This window comes from Daphnia magna, linkage group LG10 (assembly GCF_020631705.1).
Source record: "Daphnia magna isolate NIES linkage group LG10, ASM2063170v1.1, whole genome shotgun sequence".
Taxonomy (NCBI): Eukaryota; Metazoa; Arthropoda; class Branchiopoda; order Diplostraca; family Daphniidae; genus Daphnia; species Daphnia magna.
Window position 1 is genome coordinate 2,537,189 of NC_059191.1, and position 18,609 is coordinate 2,555,797.

Sequence of the window (18,609 nt, forward strand, 5' to 3'; positions counted from 1 at the left end):
GTTGTTACAACGATCTTTTTTTAGGCGATACCGTTTTATTTACCAAGGTCTATACCAGAATAACAGATTCCTTTTTTTTGCAACATGGTTTTGTAACATGTAGTTTGACGCAGGTAGCTAAGGAGACTTTTTGCATGATTGCAGCAACAATTCAGTTTTACCAAAAAAAAAGCAAAAAAATTTTTCGCTTTTATCCATTTGTGCGATATAGCCAAAATAAAAATTAAGGTTCAACGATGGATTCCCAAAATTTTATCGCGGTTTTCCTCACAAACTTTGAAGATTTCGTCTAATGGACGATTGGCATCTAGAATTAAAACAGGTGCTAGGCTCTGGGCTTTGGCTTGTCCATCGCCAACTAGCCAGGTTTCATAGCAATCATGAACCAAGTGAATGTAGGAAAGTGGAATTTCCTTTTCTTCGGGTCTTTGACGCTTCGCCATCCTTTCATGCGCTACTTCCGGCTTAGTTCTCAGATAAACTTCGTGGAACCAATTTTTACCGTAAGAATGATAAGAATCAAATCAATTAATACGACAAGTTGCTACCAATCCAACGAAGCAGAATTAATATGCAAGCATAAAATAGTTCATTTACCAATGAGATCTAATCCTATATCTGCCTTTTGTTCCAGCCACTCATACCATTTTGTCAAGACTGCATATTCAGGTGGAGACAGAGCTCCCATTTGCTTCCCTATCTCAAGGAAACAAAATCTTCAAAAAATTTATAAGTAAAATGATTCATATAACCATACAAAACAAGAGGTCAGACCTGTTGTTCTGAAGTGATCTTTCTATCATTTTTACATTTGCATTTGTGGGTTGTAATATAATGTTCAAGCGTGAAAGTTGTACAGTGGATTGAAAAGCAAAACTCCATTTTTCTGGATTTTGATACAACAAAGCGAGCAAATTATGTCCACCAACATCACACCAATCTGCAACTGGTTCCTAGAGAAAAGGTTGTTATGCATGGGGAAATAAATGACATAATTATATATAATTAATAAAATTACAGAAAATGTTTTTACTCCAGGGTATGACTGAAAATAATTTAAAAATGAAGATTTCCCACTGCCAATGTTACCTTCAACAGAAACAACAAATGGCCTTGGGAATTTTCTATTTTGAGAAGCCATTGTCAAGTGAAAATTCAAATATCTAAACAACCTTTGAATGAATATGAAATAATTGCACATTAGGACAGGACATGGAAAACAGAAGGATTTTCAAGAGACTAGTCTGTTTTTACCTGACAAGCTCCACTTTAAAAAATTCCTATCGCCGAAATTCAGTGGTAAAAACAACGAACTGAAAACAGCCAAAGCAGTGGCTGGACAGCTTGGCAGCTTGGCATCTGCTTTAACAGCTGATACTAGGCTGTTTTGGAGCATCATATATAATAAACAGCTTTTGGGAGGAGCCTGTGTCTGAGGAGCGTGTTGGTCAGTCAGCCGCTGGAGGGAAAGCCAGCGGCTTTTTCATCACCAAAAAAGGATTTAACCAAATAACGCGCCATCACAACCAAATTATTAAACATTTTATATGCATCACAGTCAAATAAAAATAACCAGTTCAAATCTTAATTCAAAAAAATGTTTACGATTAGCCAGACAACTATACATAATACATTGGTTTTTTATGCGATTTTATGCCTATTTTCCAACCACCGCTCGCTACACTCTTTAGGTAAGTAGCTTTTTAGATAAGTTTTTGCGCAGACAAGGAGGAGGAGGGCACAGGCGACACCTTTGGGTAGACAGAATGGGTAAATAAAAATAAAGAACGGGCAAACCGTTAACAGTTGGCAATAAAAAAATAGCTAGCGCCACAACCCTGGACGAGCTACTAGTTTCCCAAATATAAAACCGATACAACTTTAATTTTTTCTCCTTCGCTTTAGTGCGTTTTCTTTTTTTCTATGCGTACAAATGAAAAGAAAAAAAAAAAGAGAAGGGAAAATATTGGAAGGAGAAAATTAAGAGAAAGATAAACAAAAATATCGGACCTTAAGACCATTACGTAGGGCTACGTACGTACGTACATCACACAGAAGAAACAGCCAATCAAGAAATGGCTAAACGAACGTATCCTTTCTTTTTCTAGTTCTTCCATCCATTCTTTCGTCTTTTGCTTTGATGAAAATGGGGGCCTTAAATCTCTGTGACATCTATATGACGAGCGTTGAAACAGTAGAAAAAGGGAATACATATTTAACCTATCTGACGAGTTTCTGGTCATTATACAAAAAATAAAAAGTAAAATGAAAAATAAAATCTTCATCCCCCCCCCTCCCCAAACGAGAGTTGTCCACCCCTTTCCTTTTTAGAAAAAGAAAAAATAGAGCCAAAGTTATGAATATATGCACGTGACTGTTGAGTGATGAATTTAAGTGTGACGTCATAACATGATGCCATGTTGGTGCGCACACTGCTCTCGGTTTTCTTTCGTCTTACGTGGCAGTTTACTTATTTCTAAGAAAATGCGTCATTTTAAATAAATATACATTGAAGTTATGTAATGTGTCAAAGCGTCATCTTAACCGACATGGATATGAATCTTTCATCATTAATATTCAGCCATGGCACACAAAACAACAGCCAGTCAAAAGAAAGGCGTGGATTTCAAGTCAAAACTGTAGATTCTAAGCCAAAAATTGGCATTGCGTAAACTTTAGTTTGGAATTGTCAACCTCCCGCAAAGATGTACATACCTTTGTCTGTTTACGCTCTCGGTTCAAGACAGGGTTGGTGGATGAAGCTAATATTTCATCGTTGCAGAAGAAAAACGTGATGAGCGTAATATTTAGCACAATGTTTGGTAGTTTGGGTGCAATATTGATTCCAAATTCATTTAAAAAAATAATCATTTAAAATTTATTTTTTTTCTGAACCATATTTTAGCATGATCTCGTATTTTTTTTTAATAATTTTTTTTTTTTTTTTTTTTTTTTTTTTTTCAATGTTGATAAAGAAAGTGGGTAGAATTAAAAAAACACTTCTTATTTTTTCCCTCTACTAAGTGAAAAAAAATATCGTATATTTAGAAAAATGATGGAGTTCTAATCTTAAAGTTTTTTTTTCAAAAACTGATTTTGATTAAAAATTTTGAAAAAAAAACAAAAACAAAAATAAAAATATTTAAATCAAAAAAAACATAAAAATATTTAAACGCATTTAAATCATTTGATTTGCAATATTACACACCAAATTCAACTATTGTTGCTTGCAGGGCTTCATTCATTTTATTTAAATATTGCAAGTGGTATCTATGAAGTACAACTGTCGTCATTTGCGCATTGTTAACGTATTTGAAGCTTGAATCGGCTTGAATAATAAAATGGGCAAGGCCAAGTCAGACATCAAAGATTTACTTCTGTAAGCGTCCCATTTCAGAATAAAGGGTAAGCAACAGATGCACAGAATGCAGTCGATGTCCAGGATACACAGGTATATCTAACAAACCTGAATAAAAACTTTTAGGTGAAATTCGAAATGAAAAAAAAAAGAAAAAAAAAAAAAAACACGAAAGAAAAATAGTAGGCTATACATAAACAAAGTACAATTTCCTTACCACAAGCAACATCAGTGTAGAAATTTAAATCACAGTTTAAATTCGACGGAAGTATTTTGTCTTCACTGAGAATATCTTCCACATCTGGATTCCATTCTTGTAGCAACGCATCTATATCAGGTAAGGGTCTATTTTCGGACCAAATTAGTATGCATATCAAACCGAACACCAGTGATAACTACAAATGAGCACCAACTTGTTATAATTCACTGTCGGCAAGGGCTTGGAGCGATGTAATTCATTTATATCCTTAATCCATTTCTCAATTGCTTTAACTTTATTTCCTTCTTCTATAGTTCTTGCAACCTGTAAAACAGTAAATTACAACATTATGTCATTTTTTGAAAGCAGGAACAGCATAATCGAAACAACGACATAGCTATAGCTTGAATGCTAATGGATCATTTTCTCCAATTTCATGGGAATGCATGGGAAACATTCACAATTCTCCAAAACATTGTCTGTGACAAAGGCCAGCTTTGTAACAGATGTTTTCTGGAGAGTATAGCGATAGACCCAAAGCATCAAATAATTTTTGGCTCCAGTGTAGAACGGGCAAAATTAAAGTAGGCTATACATCAGATACTATACATTGTCGACGAAGTATAGATACACCAAATCCATCGATTTCTGTGTGAAAGGCTACCTAAGTATAACCGATCATCTTTTACGGCTGAAGGCTATAGTGACAGTGAGGCTCCAGAAGATGAGATATATACAAGTATAAGAAGAACTGTGTTAACGCGAGGAAGCTATTAGCCCTAAGTAGCAAAACTATTTTCCCACTACTAGTCAGAGAAGAGCTCCTACAACAGGTAAGACTCCCTCAGACAGCGTCAAAGGGCACAACAAGTGATGCAGATGGTTGGACGGGAACTCTCTGAAATGCGCCCCCCACTAAACGTCGCTCCCGTCGATGTCGAAGTCGGTAGCCGGCACATCAGTGGTCAGAAAGAGAGGCCTAGCGCCTAGCCATGTAGAGCGTTCGTTCACTGAAAAGCTTCCTTTTATCGATCTTCGTCCACCAGCTGATGAAACTGGTCAGATATAGGCCTACTGTAATAGCGCTGCAAGGGCTACCTACGATCGAGGAAAATCAACACAACAATAGACTCGAGACTCGACTCAACTCTTGGATCTCCAAAGAAGATGAAGCACAACAGTTTTGCTTTAAAACAATTTGAAGATTCGAGTAAAGAAAGGTAGACTAAATTGAAGTGGAAAAATTATGGTAGGCTAGTCGAGAAGAGAGGGAGACGGACTTGGGAGACAGACAGTAGCTACGCTAAATTCAAGAGAGATTTTCGGACAAATCAACCAACGTATAATTGTGAAGAGCGCAAATGATTTCTTTGATGTGGCAAATTGAATTTTTCAAATACCGCAGCCAACACCATAGGTATTACGGGCTATGCCCCGTCTACCTAATACGTTGACCAAGAGGATGTTATGACATCATATTTTTAGATTTTAACCCTTTGTAATGTAGCTTAAATATAACACCTCGTGCAAAAGAGAGTGACTAATTGAAATTTACCGTTTTCTTTGCCGAGCTCTGCTTATAAATAGATCGGAGACGAAGGTCCAAAACCGATGGGTCGCTTTGATTGAGCTAAATCCAGGTTTTAAAAAACAGAAGAAAACAACAACAAAAAGTATTGGTGATTGTAAACAACAACAAAAAACCGTGGAAGTGGAATACAGGATATATGTTTCTGTAAGTGGGGTGAACAAATCCACATACCGAAGGTTCGTCAATTAGAGTTAATCCAAGAAACTCGGTATTTTCATCTGGTCGATCAATTTTCAGAAATGCGTCAGGATCTCCAACGGCTGGAATGAAGTCTGGTAGGAAAGGCTTTAACTTGGTTTCCATTTCTAAGATTTGTGGGCGATATCTATTGTTAATAGAAAGATGGGCACAAACCAAAAAGTTGTCGTTTAATGTGACTATAAATCCGATAGAAAACTAACTTTGTTCGGCTCCTTTCTTTTCCTACCAGTTAAACAATTATTTCAACTAAAGACAATACTACTAATACTGAAACACCCTTTGCTAATACTCTTTTGCTTTGCTAATTTTGAAATAGGTACAGTATATATATTATATGAGAATTCTGGGCTGTCTCAGAAAGAAAAATTTTGCTATCAACTTGTTTAGTTAGTTGTATCACGGCCGTAACAATTTCTTGTTAATCAACTGGCTGATCTTTCGCGGTATTAATCAATTGCATAACCTATATCCTATTATTTTTCCACATTTATTATTCTTAAGTCAGCTTTCCTTCTTGAACTTTCTTTATTGAACAAGATCTGCTATTTATATGCAATAAACGCAATGTGAAACAATTCTGCTGATCTAATTCATTTGTGTTCTATGAAAATCGAAATTATAAAGTAGGATTTTAGAACAACTTACTTTGTTATGAAGTGGAAAAGCTCCCTGATTTGAAAAGGGACGTTAACACCGTTGAACTCGATCGGATCGTACAAGCTAATATGAAAGATTTAATTATAAATAAATATCGTAAAAAACACATTGATAGCATTTGTTTACTTTGCAATACTTTCGTCCATTTCTTCTTCATGTTGTGAGGTATCCATTTCCGGTTCGTCTTTGGCGTGAAAGATTTCTTCATTGAATGTCTCGGTTAGAGTGTCTGAATCGGCCCTTAAGTCCTGGAACATGAAGTCAGTTTCTGTTTTCTGTTAAAGAGTATCGCAAGGTGTACAAAAAGAAGCCACAAGAGATTCTACTAATTGTTTGGCAAACGACTACAATGAGACGTCCGACGAACAGATAGGGCCTACAAAATGTGGATCGATGGGCAGCTAAGGCGAATGCGAGCGAAAAGTTTGACGGGTATATTACCTTTTGTGGTGGATCTTCAGCATCACTCCATTCTTCCATTTCTTGATCTTCTTCAACTTTCTTTTCTTCTACGTGCGATTCAATTTCAGCCATTTTTTCACCAATAACTATACAGAACTAGGGTACGGAACGGAATTCCCTTTCCCAGCGCGTCAGTTTTAGCTTCTGGGCTTGTTATGGTTCGATCTCCATGGCAACGAAAGCGTTATTTGACAGTTATCAGCAGTGGCATAAATTCCACGCATCTTTAATTCCTAAGATCCACCGAATAAAAACGACAAAGAATATATTTGTTTGCTTCTGGTAAATCAGGAGGAGAAAAAAAGACTAAGACGTAAAATGTGCAACACGAAGAAATTGAGAATTTACGCAATCTTGTTGATGTATCAAACCGTGAAATCCTAAATCGTTAAAATGTCGGCAATTCTATATTTGATTTAAGTCTGTTTAAATCTATTGGTTTTACTTAATCAATAACGGCGTCTAGGGATAGCGCGAAAAATAGCTCAACACTCAACAAGCTTGAATTCCAAAGGATAATGGACACGAAATGAACCTAATAAATCCGGATAGAGAAAAATCCTACGAAAGAAAAAGGGGCATCAATTAGAATCAGCGAAAAATAGCTAGGGCCAGCTTGGACCCAACCTAAACGCGTTTTCTTTTTGTGGGTAATGTTATAGGCTAGGCTGGCGCTTGAAAAAGGGCCTTTTCTGTGTAACACGCTTTACCGCTAGCCTACCTGACACTGAAACCGGAAACATTAATCTAGTAAAAGGAAAGTTTTGTTCTATGCCAGAGGCAATATGATGATTCACGCGACTCGCCTCACATTACGTCATGATGCCGTTCTCGGATATCAGGATGTATCTAATGCAGTTTCTACCGTCTTCTTGAAAATAAAGAAACCAAAAATCTAGCAATGACGTCAAGCTTACTTTAAAACAACCAATATGTATACTGAAAAAGACAATATCCGGGTATGCATGTGCCCCCGTCTGCGACTTTAAAAACAAATGATCAACTGGCATATTTTCCACTCACTCGTTTGATGGCTTGCTGTTCCATAGGCTTGTCGGGAGTCTAGGACGTAGCGTGTGTTCAAAAAAATCAATGGGTGGCTCACGGATCTTCTATTTGCTTGCGCCTTACTATATTAACGTATAAAATAGGGTCTAGTTTCCATATTGTTAATACAACAGCAATGCATTCTCGTAATGACAAAAGGAAAGACATAGAACTTTGGTTTTTAACAAGCAGAGCTATCCCAGTCCACCCACAGTTTCTCTGTGGGTTAAAAGCACCCATAATCTTTGCCACAAACTTCAAAATGCAACGTTTTAATATTTCTGATGTTAAGTGGAGTCTACTTTATGTTTTCCCGTCCATAACTCTGTTCTAGTGGTCTGATAATTTGTTGCAATTTACTTATAGAAAAGAAAACCAGTTATTCCGTTTATTCCTCGTAACGTTGGTTTGTTTTTTATGGGACATTGCCTATATTTTAGCTGCAGTTCTAGCTACAGTTCCGTTGTTCGAATCGTGCGCTGGTGAAAATAATTAACGACACGTCTGTCCCTGCGAGTTTTCTTCCTTTCTACACTGTAAGGAACATCCGCATGGAAGTGCGCATATTTTGTTACATTACACAATAATTGTTCAATATTTTATTATGTATTCGTTTATTTTTGTCTTGCGCACTGACAGTGTTTTCTATTATGAAAAATAAATGTCTGGTGTTTCACTCAGCATAGAAAAATGTATAGCCTACATGTAATAATAATGAGAACGAGGCAAGAAAATAACCAACCTAATGGAGGACAGATGAAATGGGCGCAGCCGGTTGATGGAGATGACAGGTTGACAGCTAGGAAAATTTATCAACCTCTTTTTACCGAGGTCTGCCGACCGTAATCCTAAAAGGCGGATGTCCTGGTTGATATTGTGGTGTTTTTCTTTTTGTTTTTCATTCATGTGTAGGATTTTTATTGTTTTTTTATTTTTTGTTTTTTGTTTTTTGTTTTTTGTTTTTTTGTTTTTTTGTTTTTGTTTTGTTTTTGTTTTTGTTTTGTTTTGTTTTTGTTTTGTTTTGTTTTGTTTTTGTTTTGTTTTTGTTTTTCTGTTATTTCTTGTTTTGTATATGTTTATAGGATATACAAAATTCTCCTATCAAGATTAGGTAGGGCTTGTTGACAACTAGGAAGGCTAGCAATCTCCAAAATGTTTATACCATCAGAGTGCGCAAAGAAACTGATACGGTATCCGCGGTAACCCTATATAACAACATGTTTTTCACCACCGGAAGACCTTGATTTCTTACAGTTAAACTAAAGAAGCTATCCCACTATAATCGTTTCATGCTACACACAACTTAAAAAACACCTTATCGACTTTTAATTTGCAAAAAGTGGCAACTTTCAACTATACATGCTGTAACTGTGTCTGTCACGATTTATTGATGCATGCTTCATAATTTATGTGTTCGTTTTACGTTGATAATCAATAAACATAAGAATTTTTCGTCCACTATTCTGCAGAACATCAGCAACACTCATGTATGGCTTCATATAGCTTATGGACCGTGATACGTACTTACAGTGTTGTGCAAATAAAGCCAAAAATCCTTCCCCATTATCAGACACGACCGCAGCCTGTAAAGAAAATCACTTCACACTCATACACTTCTGAAGTTTGTTTGTTGTTTTTGTTTTTGTTTCTTTTTTTTCGTATTGAAGCTCACGGTTTTGATATATTTTCAGTATATATGGCCTTTGGATGCCACAGTTTTTTGTTTTTTAAGAAGCTGATGCATTACCTGTGCGCATCGGGATCAGCATCTAACAAAGAGTGAAACGGAGCTAAACGAAACGATATGTCTCGAATGACCTCTGTAATGGTTTCACATTCATTTATTTTTCCAAACTTTTACCTAAAATAGTCATGGAACAGAAACCTGTGAAATCCAGCTAAACTTCAAGCTCCTTGTTCGACAACTAATGACAGCCAACAAGTGAATATGGTGTACTTTAACCTTCTTGCCCTTAATTCGACTCGAATTTATTTCTAATTGTAAGCGCTGGCTTAAACTTCTAGCTTTCTGAACCACTGGTATAGACCTACGTCTTTTTTGGAATAGTACTGTTGATTGGAGCTTGGCTTTGGATCCGAATTGTGGATGTTGTGCGTGTCTGTGTGTTCATGATTCAGATAGTTCTAGCTCATTATGCTGTTGTCACCAGGGTAAAACTTAACCACTAACATTTCAGCTTTAATGTGGGTTTAGAAAAAAATGGAAAAACACCAGAGATTGTGTAAAGGATAATACTTTTTTCATGCGTGAGGAATATGCAAAATACTCGTACTTACGAGGTATAGAAAAGATGGAAAATATTAGCTTATGAAATGGAGAATGTGGTTGATGAACGTTGTGACCAAGAAAAGTTATCAAATATTTCAATTGAAAAATGTTCATTACTTATTTGTTCTCAAGATGCTTCGTTGCTTTAAATTAAACATGAAGGATGTAGAAAGAATTAATTAACCCAAAAACAGTAAGTGGAACAACCATCAAACAATTGCCGTGTGACATTTCCATATAGATTTGCTCCGAGGTCGCTTTGCGATTGAAGATTGTGTGGCGATGGAGTCGACAAACTTCGTCCAGGATCTTCACACAACCCTAGTGCTTGGAATCATGCAGCAGTTCTCCACGAACGTCCTCCACAAGGAAATTTCATGAAATTTGCAGGGAAAAGTCCTTTATTCGGTTCTGGGAGCGAACAAATGAAGGCGGGATGATTCGTCGGTTTGCCTCACCCCGGCCTCACCACTTCTTCGTTACAGCTAAACAGGTTGTGTTTGATTTTCATTCTCCGAGCAAAAAGCGTGTAATAAGACAACACCTGAAGGGAAGGCTAGCACAGTGAAATGAGTTGTGGTTAAATGGAAAGATGAAAGAAATATGAGGACGGGTCTTTCAGTGATTTACTGTACAGAAGGGAATAAGTGACTGTAGCGAATGGTTTTAGTGGCAACCGCAGCTGTCGGCTACCATTTCACCATACTGCTTTAAAACTACATTGTCATTTTCGTCATAATATAGTAGCGAGAGGGACAGCAGTCGATTGGGAACACAACAAGGAAGGGCCACAGATTTGGTCAAATTCATTTCATGTACGATTGATTGAACGGTAGCGTGGTTGGTCGGCTTCTGACTTTGACCAAGTGGGAACGAACAAACGCCCGTGCAATGATATGCATTATAACCTAAAATGAACGACACAGTTAACATCGCAATGATGTGCTAGATAGAAATCATCCTACATACCTTTGGGTGCGATGATCCATTCGGACCAGCCAATTGATTCGAAATCAACGTACAGCTCCTGTCGATGGCATTCGCTCGTGTGAACCGCATGGCGGCGGTGATGGTGCTCTCGTTGACGATGCGTCATTACCTTCTCAAACGGTTCGTGCTTATGAGTAGACAAAACAAGGTCTCGCCGCTTACGCAACATGCCGTTTTTGTGGGTTTTTTTTTCTCGAGAATCTAAAGAGCGAACAAAGTAAAATCAATGACATTTTTATTTAAAAAACATCTTTCGCTTATCAATGACGAATAAATAGTATAGTGCAGAACGTGAGCAATGGTGAAGTAAAAACAGAGTGTTGAATTCTACTAATTGTAGCTAGGAAAACCCACGAAAAGTAGTCTACTAAAAAAAAAATAGCATCAGCGAGTTGGTCGTTTTGCTTCCATTTTGGACCAAATCGCCACACGAGCTAACTTAAAATTCCGTTTCACCAACATATCTACGGTTCTGTTGTCCTTCACTGATATATTACACTTACCTTTGGTGCCCATAAGCTTCTAACAATGATTCACGAACAAGTTTAAAGTGAAAAATCTATACCCATCTACTAAGACCCAACTAGCTGAGCTAAAAACTGACCTGATGCCGATGTAGAATCATTCCCCGTGTCTGACTGGCTGCTAGAGGTGCTGGACGTGTCATCATTGAAAAGGACTAAGACAGGCTGACGGTTGGTGTGTCGATCTCTGCGTCTCGACACGTGTAAAACAATAGGCTGTCTCATCACCGATATAGCTGTCACAAAGAACCTCAGACGGCTTGATGCAGGATTTTCGAAGGAATGAAAATGCACAGCCTGCTTGACTCGAAAAATTAGCCAGCCTTCGCTTGAAGTGTTGACGAAATGTTGGACGTCGATCAAGCGATGCTTTTCCGGTTGCTCCGTCGAATGCGAGTCCAATACCTGATAAACGCGAACCTATAGAAAAGGCACACAACACATCAATCAGATCCGGACAAGCCAAAACAGAAACTGTTCCACGAAAAAAAAAACATTAGCCATAGTCGACGATGGCGATGTGAGTACGACGTACCTCGCGCAACATGGTAACTTCACTCCTGAGGATATACAGATGAAGCTCGGCTTCGAGTAACGTCTCGCTCGCCTCCACTCCAGACACGCTAAACGAAAAGTAATTTCTTCGTCCTGATTCTAGCGCACGATGAAAAGAAAATGCCATTAAAACATGAAACTTTGAACGCAATTCAAATAAAGTACCGCGTTTTCTGCGCGGATTCAATGTTCAAACCTTTCTCGGTGTAGCTGCGGATGATTTTGGCACCGTAAGGGTTAGGTGCCTTAACGACGCCACTGTTATCCGCCACGGCGGCATAAAGCGTCAACATGTACTGCGGTGGCGAGAGTAGCTGCCTTTGTCTGTGGCCATCCGATACGCCAAAAACCTGCGTTTGTTCGAATAGTTAAGAAAAACACAATAAATGGTGCGATACTGCTTTGTCAAATGTCTAGCTAAAGCTTTCGACAGTCGTCTTTGCCGTACCTGTTGCAAACCCTTCACTATCGGCATGTGATTGGAAGGATATGATGACTCGTTGAAGACTCGTGCGGGGTGAACAGCTTTTGCTATTATAGATGGAACTAAGAAGCTACAGCAAACACAGAGGAAAGGAATCAAGAGTTGCATTTTTTGTTTTTTGTCAAACTGTGTCACGGTGTTAAACGCAAATTAGCGGACGCGCTGATAGGATCCGTGTTTTCCCCTGATGTCGAGTTCTGACCAACCGTTCTCCACCGATAGACTCGATCTGAATCATAGAAAGTCCGAGCCAGTCTATCTTAAATCTGATGAAGAACGAGGGCGGGGTGGTTGCGAAGGGAGACACCATGTGGAGACATTCCCGGACGGGCCAATCACAAACGAAATCCTAAATTTTGAAGTAGTCTAGTGCGCGCCAAAAAAGCAAGAAAAAAAAAAGAAGGAGAAAAAGTAAACGCTTTTGGCAAGCTGATGCTTGCCAAGCGGTTTCCTTGTCTTTTTTGGATGTTGGCTTAGCCGAAGTTGAAATCACTGGCATTTCTGATGAATCGTTTCGAACAGCCGTCGTTGTGACTCATCGGCTGCAACGCAACAGATCCTGCTAATTTCCTATTCATCGATGCATTAGACCTTGTCAAAAAAAATACGGGAATTCCAAAAGGAGAATATTTCATTTATCACGACATGCTAGCACTATGCCAGTTAGCATGTTACGCACTGCCATTTCAAAAACGATAGCCTTCATTTTGTCATTCGACTATAAATCCTCTGAAACGACATGTTTTCAAAATCTATGGCGACAAATTTGGTTCTGAATTCATTTTCTTTTTTGATCTCATACCTTTGAGTGTTCCGCTGTTCATTTGTTCTTACTGTGATAGGTTGGCGTTCGTCAACGGTGATCTATCTGTACCTTGTTTTCATCGATTGCTTGATCTCTTTTGAGATTTATGTGTTCATTTGTTTATTACAAAATAACCACAGAAGGCGGTTGCATTGTGCCGATTTCAATCTATTATTTCTTAATGCTTTACATTTAGTCCAACTCTTATATTAAAAAAAAAGAAACATGAACAAATTCGGTTTCGCAGCTGTTGGTAGCATGGACAGTGCACAGCTTGATAACCACAGCCGGTGTAGATTGCACTTCCTTCTTCCTTCTCCATTCCCCACGCTCACGCCGGGCATTGCGGTCACGTCATGAGGGCTTTCCTAAATGAATAATACATAGCGTAACATCTGTAGAAACAGAAGAAATCACAACTGAAGCCGAACCAAACCGTGTACGTCGGTAAAACGGTGCAATACTTGAGTGTCGATAGACGTTGGCTAAGCAGAGCGCTGTCGATGATGACCAAATGTGGCTCGAATCATGGAAACGGCCAGTGTGTGTTTTCCCCACAAACTTACCATTCAGAATGGATGAGTAAGTCGAACCTGAAAGATCACGACTTTGCCAGAGAAGTGCGACTGGGGACTTGAGCCACCGCGGCATCATCATATGTGGGCTTTGGAGACTGTTACTCATCATTTCACGTTAGCGAATTTGTTGGAGGCGAGAGTGTGGTTGCCTCATTTGGTGGAGAAGACGCGTACCCATTCAGAGCGGCGCCAGACTAAAATAGAAGCATAGAGTCATTCATAGATGCCGTTGACAGGGAAGACGTGATCCCATCTTTGACCGTAAAACACGAAAAAGAAAAAGTGACTCAAACTGTGTGATAAGTGGCCGCCTACATCGTAGAAGGCTTTAGCCATAATTTTGTCCAAATAGCCATCATACCAAGCGTAAAAATCCTGAAAGAACCGGAATTTTTTGGTGGAAAATGGAACAATAGAACACAACCATTTGGATTCGTTCTCCTCCTGTGCACCGACTGCGTTTGAATGCGAAGAATTCGGACGGGTCTATTTCTCCTTGTAAGTTTGGTTGCTAGACCCCTGTTTCTTTTGCCATGTTAATCTTAAATTTCCAAATTTGCAGCGTATGCGTCACACCAGTTTGAACTCAACTCGTGATTAGCTGGTGCTAGCTTTGCAAGACTTGTTTGAATGGTTTAACTTGCATTTAATCCTAAGGATTTTGCGGTTAGCTTTTCGTATTATTCTTTGAACACCGAACTGTGGATTGAGTTCATTTTGATTAAACAAATAATTAGAGTACTAACTGGAAATATATATATATATATATATACCGTATCGATCACGTCGACTTAACCTATTGACACACTAACCACACTAACCTTTGATAAGTTCGCTGTTTATTTACAAAAAGTTAAGTTGGTTAAACAAAACAAAAGCAATGCAAGCAAGCACATGAAAGTTCCAAAACTTCTTAGACACTTGGAAGTCTTTAATGATTATTGCAATTTCTTGGTTGTCGTCTTGCTTGTAAAAAAAAATGCATTCAAATATATTATCACAGTGCCTCTATTTTCCGAGTGGCTAGCTGTCATATATCGAAGTTGTTTTGTAAATGGAAAAATATTTGGAAAAGTGAACAATTTTGCCAATTGAATCGGAACGGCGAGAAATAAAAATCAGATAATGTAACATGATCAATAAAAACGTTGATGTGGTGTCACTATTAAGCACTTTGAAGAATGATTGTCATAGATTTGATTGAATTCCTTCGGCGTCTTAGTCCCGACTATTGGCAACCGCAATCAGTAATGGAGAGCATACTCTTCGCAGTGCCGTTCTTGTTTCGAAAATGATGAAGCTGGAAGCCCAAAGGAACGCAATTGTTCTCCCGCCTTGTAAGCGACATCAAACATTTGGAGCTGTCATCCTTATCCCTGTGCAATAGTACACCCAGAGTCAATAAAAATCATTGATCAACCGAAGACATAAACCGTGGCCTTTCAATCTAAATTATCAACACAATTCAAAAGGCGATTTACGTGACCTACCGCAGAACACAGTGCTCCTTATGATGCGAGGTATTGCATTCCCCAACACATTTCCCAACATCGACTACCTACAAAAGAATTTATGTTTAAATCATTTAAATTATAATTGCTCTTAAATTGAAAATCTTACCTTTATGACAGGACTGTCTGTTGTTTCGTCGTCCATTGACGATACAAAATCGTAAATATGTTCCATAGACGAGGCTCGATAACATGACGATGCACAGCCACACTTGTCGATAACTTCAACACAAGTATCTCCTGAAAATGCACGCACCGTGAACAAAAACAACCATAAAAGTTGAAAGACCAAACACGCAAAACAAGAATAGGTTTTACCGTTTGGTCCCGCAATGGCCACCGTTTTATTTCTTGTCGACCTGCAGCGGAGCGAATTACCTATTCAAGCATGGAAGGAAAAGGAAAAGGTTTCGTGTCAATAAAACTGATTGTGCGTTCTTCTTCCATATTGGTGTTTCAAGAATATGTTTTTGAAGGGTAATATCATACAGAGAAATTAAAGCAATTTTCTTTTCATTAAATAGAACTTGCAAAATAGCGTTTCATAACAATGCGACTTTTGAAGTCAAAATATAGTTTTCATGAAACGATAGTCTTGCACTAAATATGTAAACGCGGGAGTAAATATTGTTGCTAATCCAAACGTGCGAAGTCCAGACAACTAGAAAGAAAAATTATTGAATCTAGGAGGGGGGGGGGTGATTATGGTGAAAGATTCATTTGGACCGATGACCTTACTCTTCGTTTATCTTACCTAACGCTTTCTAATCGCGGTTCCAAAAAATCATATTTGCCATTCGAATTAAATTACATTATTACACGGGAGCCTACAGTATTTAGCGATCAAGGGAATTGAACGATCAATTGTGGAAGAAAGGCGTGAAAGTTAAATTACAGCTTATCAACCGTACATTTCCCCCCCTTCTACCAAACAGCCGACGCCAGTTTATTATCTAACCCCTTTTTTCCAATAGAAAAAAAATAAAATAAATTAAAACTAAGATATAAAACATAGCGGACTCTTGTTTCATTATTTATCAAATTTCCAGTGAATCTTACCGGAGCTACAAGGTCCTGAGCATCTACCGACATCGACGGAAGTTTCGAACGGTGTTCCTGGGAAATGAATAGCTCGCTCCTCCACCCGATGGCATAGCTCAGGATCAGACAAACAGGAGCAGTCTTCGATGACAGCCACTTCCTGCATACCTGACATCGTCATGTGTCGCTCCACGACGGTCCGAGTAGGTAAACAATGTGAATCGTCGCCACATGACTTGGGTGAAATGTCACGTTGCATGGCCAAAAATAACTGTCGGCAATAAAAATCCATCGAACGATCCAGTGTAATTAAAAATTTTCTTGACTAGTGAAAATAGACGATAGAAACAGAAAAAAACTATAAATACCTCAACTGGGTCAACTGAATAATTGGCCTTCAAAATGGCTTCGAATTCTTTCCGATTGATTTTTGTCCTCTTTGTTGAACACGACTGTCGACATTGGCCAATATCTACCAAAATTTCTCCATCCAATCCTAGCACAAGAAGGACATTAGCACACAAAATAATAAAAAATTCCGTCAAAACGCGGTTGCATTATGCGTAGTCGCGTGGGATTCGATTACATGTCAGACACGATTCGACGACAAAACTCTTGTTACGGGAAATCATTACCCTGTCCAACGAAGTATTTTTTAGGTACACGTTCGCAGCAAGATTTAATGTTGATAGCCGAAGGGTGATTCAACCATGAATCTAGTCGGATCCTTTCACTTGTACTACTTTCCGATATTTCAGTAAGCATTGTGTCCTCCATTGCTTTATTGTTATCCAGTCTTCGAAGCTTCGACACGGAGAACCCTGTGGGAACAAAACAAAAATAGCTATAAACATCGACCATTATCGCTTTTTTAAAACAAAAAATAATGGCATTTTTGCGATGGAAAACAGCACCGTCTTTCGACAAAGTTTTACTGGGATATGCTATTAAAAAAATGAGAACCCAAATTGAATAGCAGAATACCTATTGTTGCCGAGAAACTGAACAACAGAAAAATGACGGAAAATAATTCACGTAATCTGAACATTGCGCTAGGGGAGTGTGTAAAAGCGTATAGAAATTAAAACGATTGAGATTGACGACGAGTCTCCAACTAAGCGTGAGCGACGAAGCACGTAGGGACGTTTAGGAGTATCAAGCGAGCGGGAAAATGTGTCCACCGAACTGGATGTTTGAACGGATCGGTGTTTGGACGAACACTGGGGGACCGTTTAAGCAAGCAGCGGGCTCTTCTTGACCTTTTTGTGTCTCCAAAAGCAGCAGGATGTTGCCAGCATTGACGGCGTCGGCTTCTGTGGGGCTTCTCACAACTGGGGGCCGAAGATTACTTAAATATCCCAACCCACCGGCCTCTTTTGTCCTTCCCAGCTTCCCATGTTTCTTTGCTCTTATCTCTTGCATTTCGTGTCTCTTCATCCGCAGCCGAACCCTTTTCTTCGGGAGCGGTGCAGTACTGGGTAAGTCTCCCAGATTGTCTCCGGTTATTATTTCCGTATGACTCCTAAACTTCCAACTTCTCAACATCTATCCCCTTTTTCCCCCTCTCATTGCGCTTTCCTCCATGTTCCGAGTAGCACATCTGTCGTCAGCACCTCATATCGTCAGCTTAATAGAAATTGTTGGCGTCTTGTTCTTGTTTAGCAATGAGCGGGCAACCTCATCTTTCGACGCGAAAGCAACAAGCCACAAAAGTTTTCCATAGAAGGGCCACTGAAGACCATCCATCTTCTTACTGCTGGGGGTGATGCCATTTGCATGCGCGCGGTTAACCATTAGATGTTTAGATCCTATTCATATTTTCTTTTTCTTTTTTCCAAACAATACGCATATTATTCAAAAGCTTCTAAGGTACTATAAGCCACTTTGAGGATGTATCTTTTCAAGTTGTACAACAATTCTTTAAATTTGGAGAATTTCTCCTTGGGCTATAGCTTACCTGCAGCGTGTATCGACTGGTAAAAGGCTACCCAAGGAATTAATGAAATGGAACTAGAAACATCGTTTGTCAAGCTCACGGAACTCGGTAGCCATCGCGTTTTCAGGCAATTTTGTTTAATTTTCATGGGCAACACAAAGGAACGACACCGAATGATTAGGCATGCCCGTTCGATACTAAAAAAAATAAGCAACCTTGTCACATTGAGATAGCAGCCATCAATTAACTGTCAATCGAATGCTAAATCCTGTTACAAAACAATTCCATTTAGATTTGTTCCTGTGACCCTAATGCCCTGTGATTCTCGTAAAAAAGCGTACGCATAATTCGTATGCAATGCTGAACACCGCTAGAAACGA

At 38.7% G+C, this 18,609-nt stretch overlaps 3 protein-coding genes and 1 long non-coding RNA gene across 7 annotated transcripts; all 4 read right to left on the reverse strand.

Annotated features, from left to right (window-relative positions):
* Positions 1-15: 15 nt before the first annotated feature.
* On the reverse strand, positions 16-7,176 carry LOC116931922 (intraflagellar transport protein 46 homolog). Of its 4 annotated transcripts, none has more exons than XM_032939596.2 (8): positions 6,448-6,651; positions 6,133-6,281; positions 5,995-6,069; positions 5,320-5,473; positions 5,113-5,187; positions 3,772-3,881; positions 3,576-3,703; positions 16-481 (listed from the first exon to the last, which is right to left on the reverse strand). In XM_032939596.2, the coding sequence occupies exons 1-8, from the start codon at positions 6,538-6,540 to the stop codon at positions 231-233; spliced, it is 1,035 nt and encodes a 344-aa protein (XP_032795487.2). In that variant the 5' UTR covers positions 6,541-6,651; the 3' UTR covers positions 16-230. The 4 variants fall into 4 exon arrangements, with proteins under 4 accessions (XP_032795487.2, XP_032795489.2, XP_032795490.2 ...); XM_032939598.2 differs by lacking the exon at positions 16-481 and adding an exon at positions 3,229-3,466 and having other exon boundaries at positions 6,133-6,254; positions 6,448-7,176; XM_032939599.2 differs by lacking the exon at positions 16-481 and adding an exon at positions 3,229-3,477 and having other exon boundaries at positions 6,448-7,176.
* A 2,578-nt stretch (positions 7,177-9,754) lies between these two features.
* On the reverse strand, positions 9,755-12,668 carry LOC116931925 (bone morphogenetic protein 2). The gene is made up of 7 exons (XM_032939606.2): positions 12,565-12,668; positions 12,323-12,428; positions 12,071-12,224; positions 11,855-11,973; positions 11,400-11,739; positions 10,775-10,996; positions 9,755-10,713 (listed from the first exon to the last, which is right to left on the reverse strand). The coding sequence occupies exons 1-7, from the start codon at positions 12,666-12,668 to the stop codon at positions 10,472-10,474; spliced, it is 1,287 nt and encodes a 428-aa protein (XP_032795497.1). The 3' UTR covers positions 9,755-10,471.
* Positions 12,669-13,319: 651 nt separating this feature from the next.
* Positions 13,320-14,222, reverse strand: LOC116931929. The gene is made up of 3 exons (XR_004399203.2): positions 14,103-14,222; positions 13,600-13,994; positions 13,320-13,531 (listed from the first exon to the last, which is right to left on the reverse strand). It is a non-coding gene; the product is annotated as an uncharacterized LOC116931929 (long non-coding RNA).
* A 340-nt stretch (positions 14,223-14,562) lies between these two features.
* On the reverse strand, positions 14,563-17,589 carry LOC116931928. The gene is made up of 8 exons (XM_032939608.2): positions 17,278-17,589; positions 16,929-17,114; positions 16,662-16,789; positions 16,312-16,564; positions 15,571-15,630; positions 15,362-15,492; positions 15,232-15,299; positions 14,563-15,117 (listed from the first exon to the last, which is right to left on the reverse strand). Exons 1-8 carry the CDS (start codon positions 17,339-17,341, stop codon positions 14,970-14,972), a joined length of 1,038 nt encoding a protein of 345 aa, XP_032795499.2. The 5' UTR covers positions 17,342-17,589; the 3' UTR covers positions 14,563-14,969.
* Between the last annotated feature and the right edge of the window lie 1,020 nt (positions 17,590-18,609).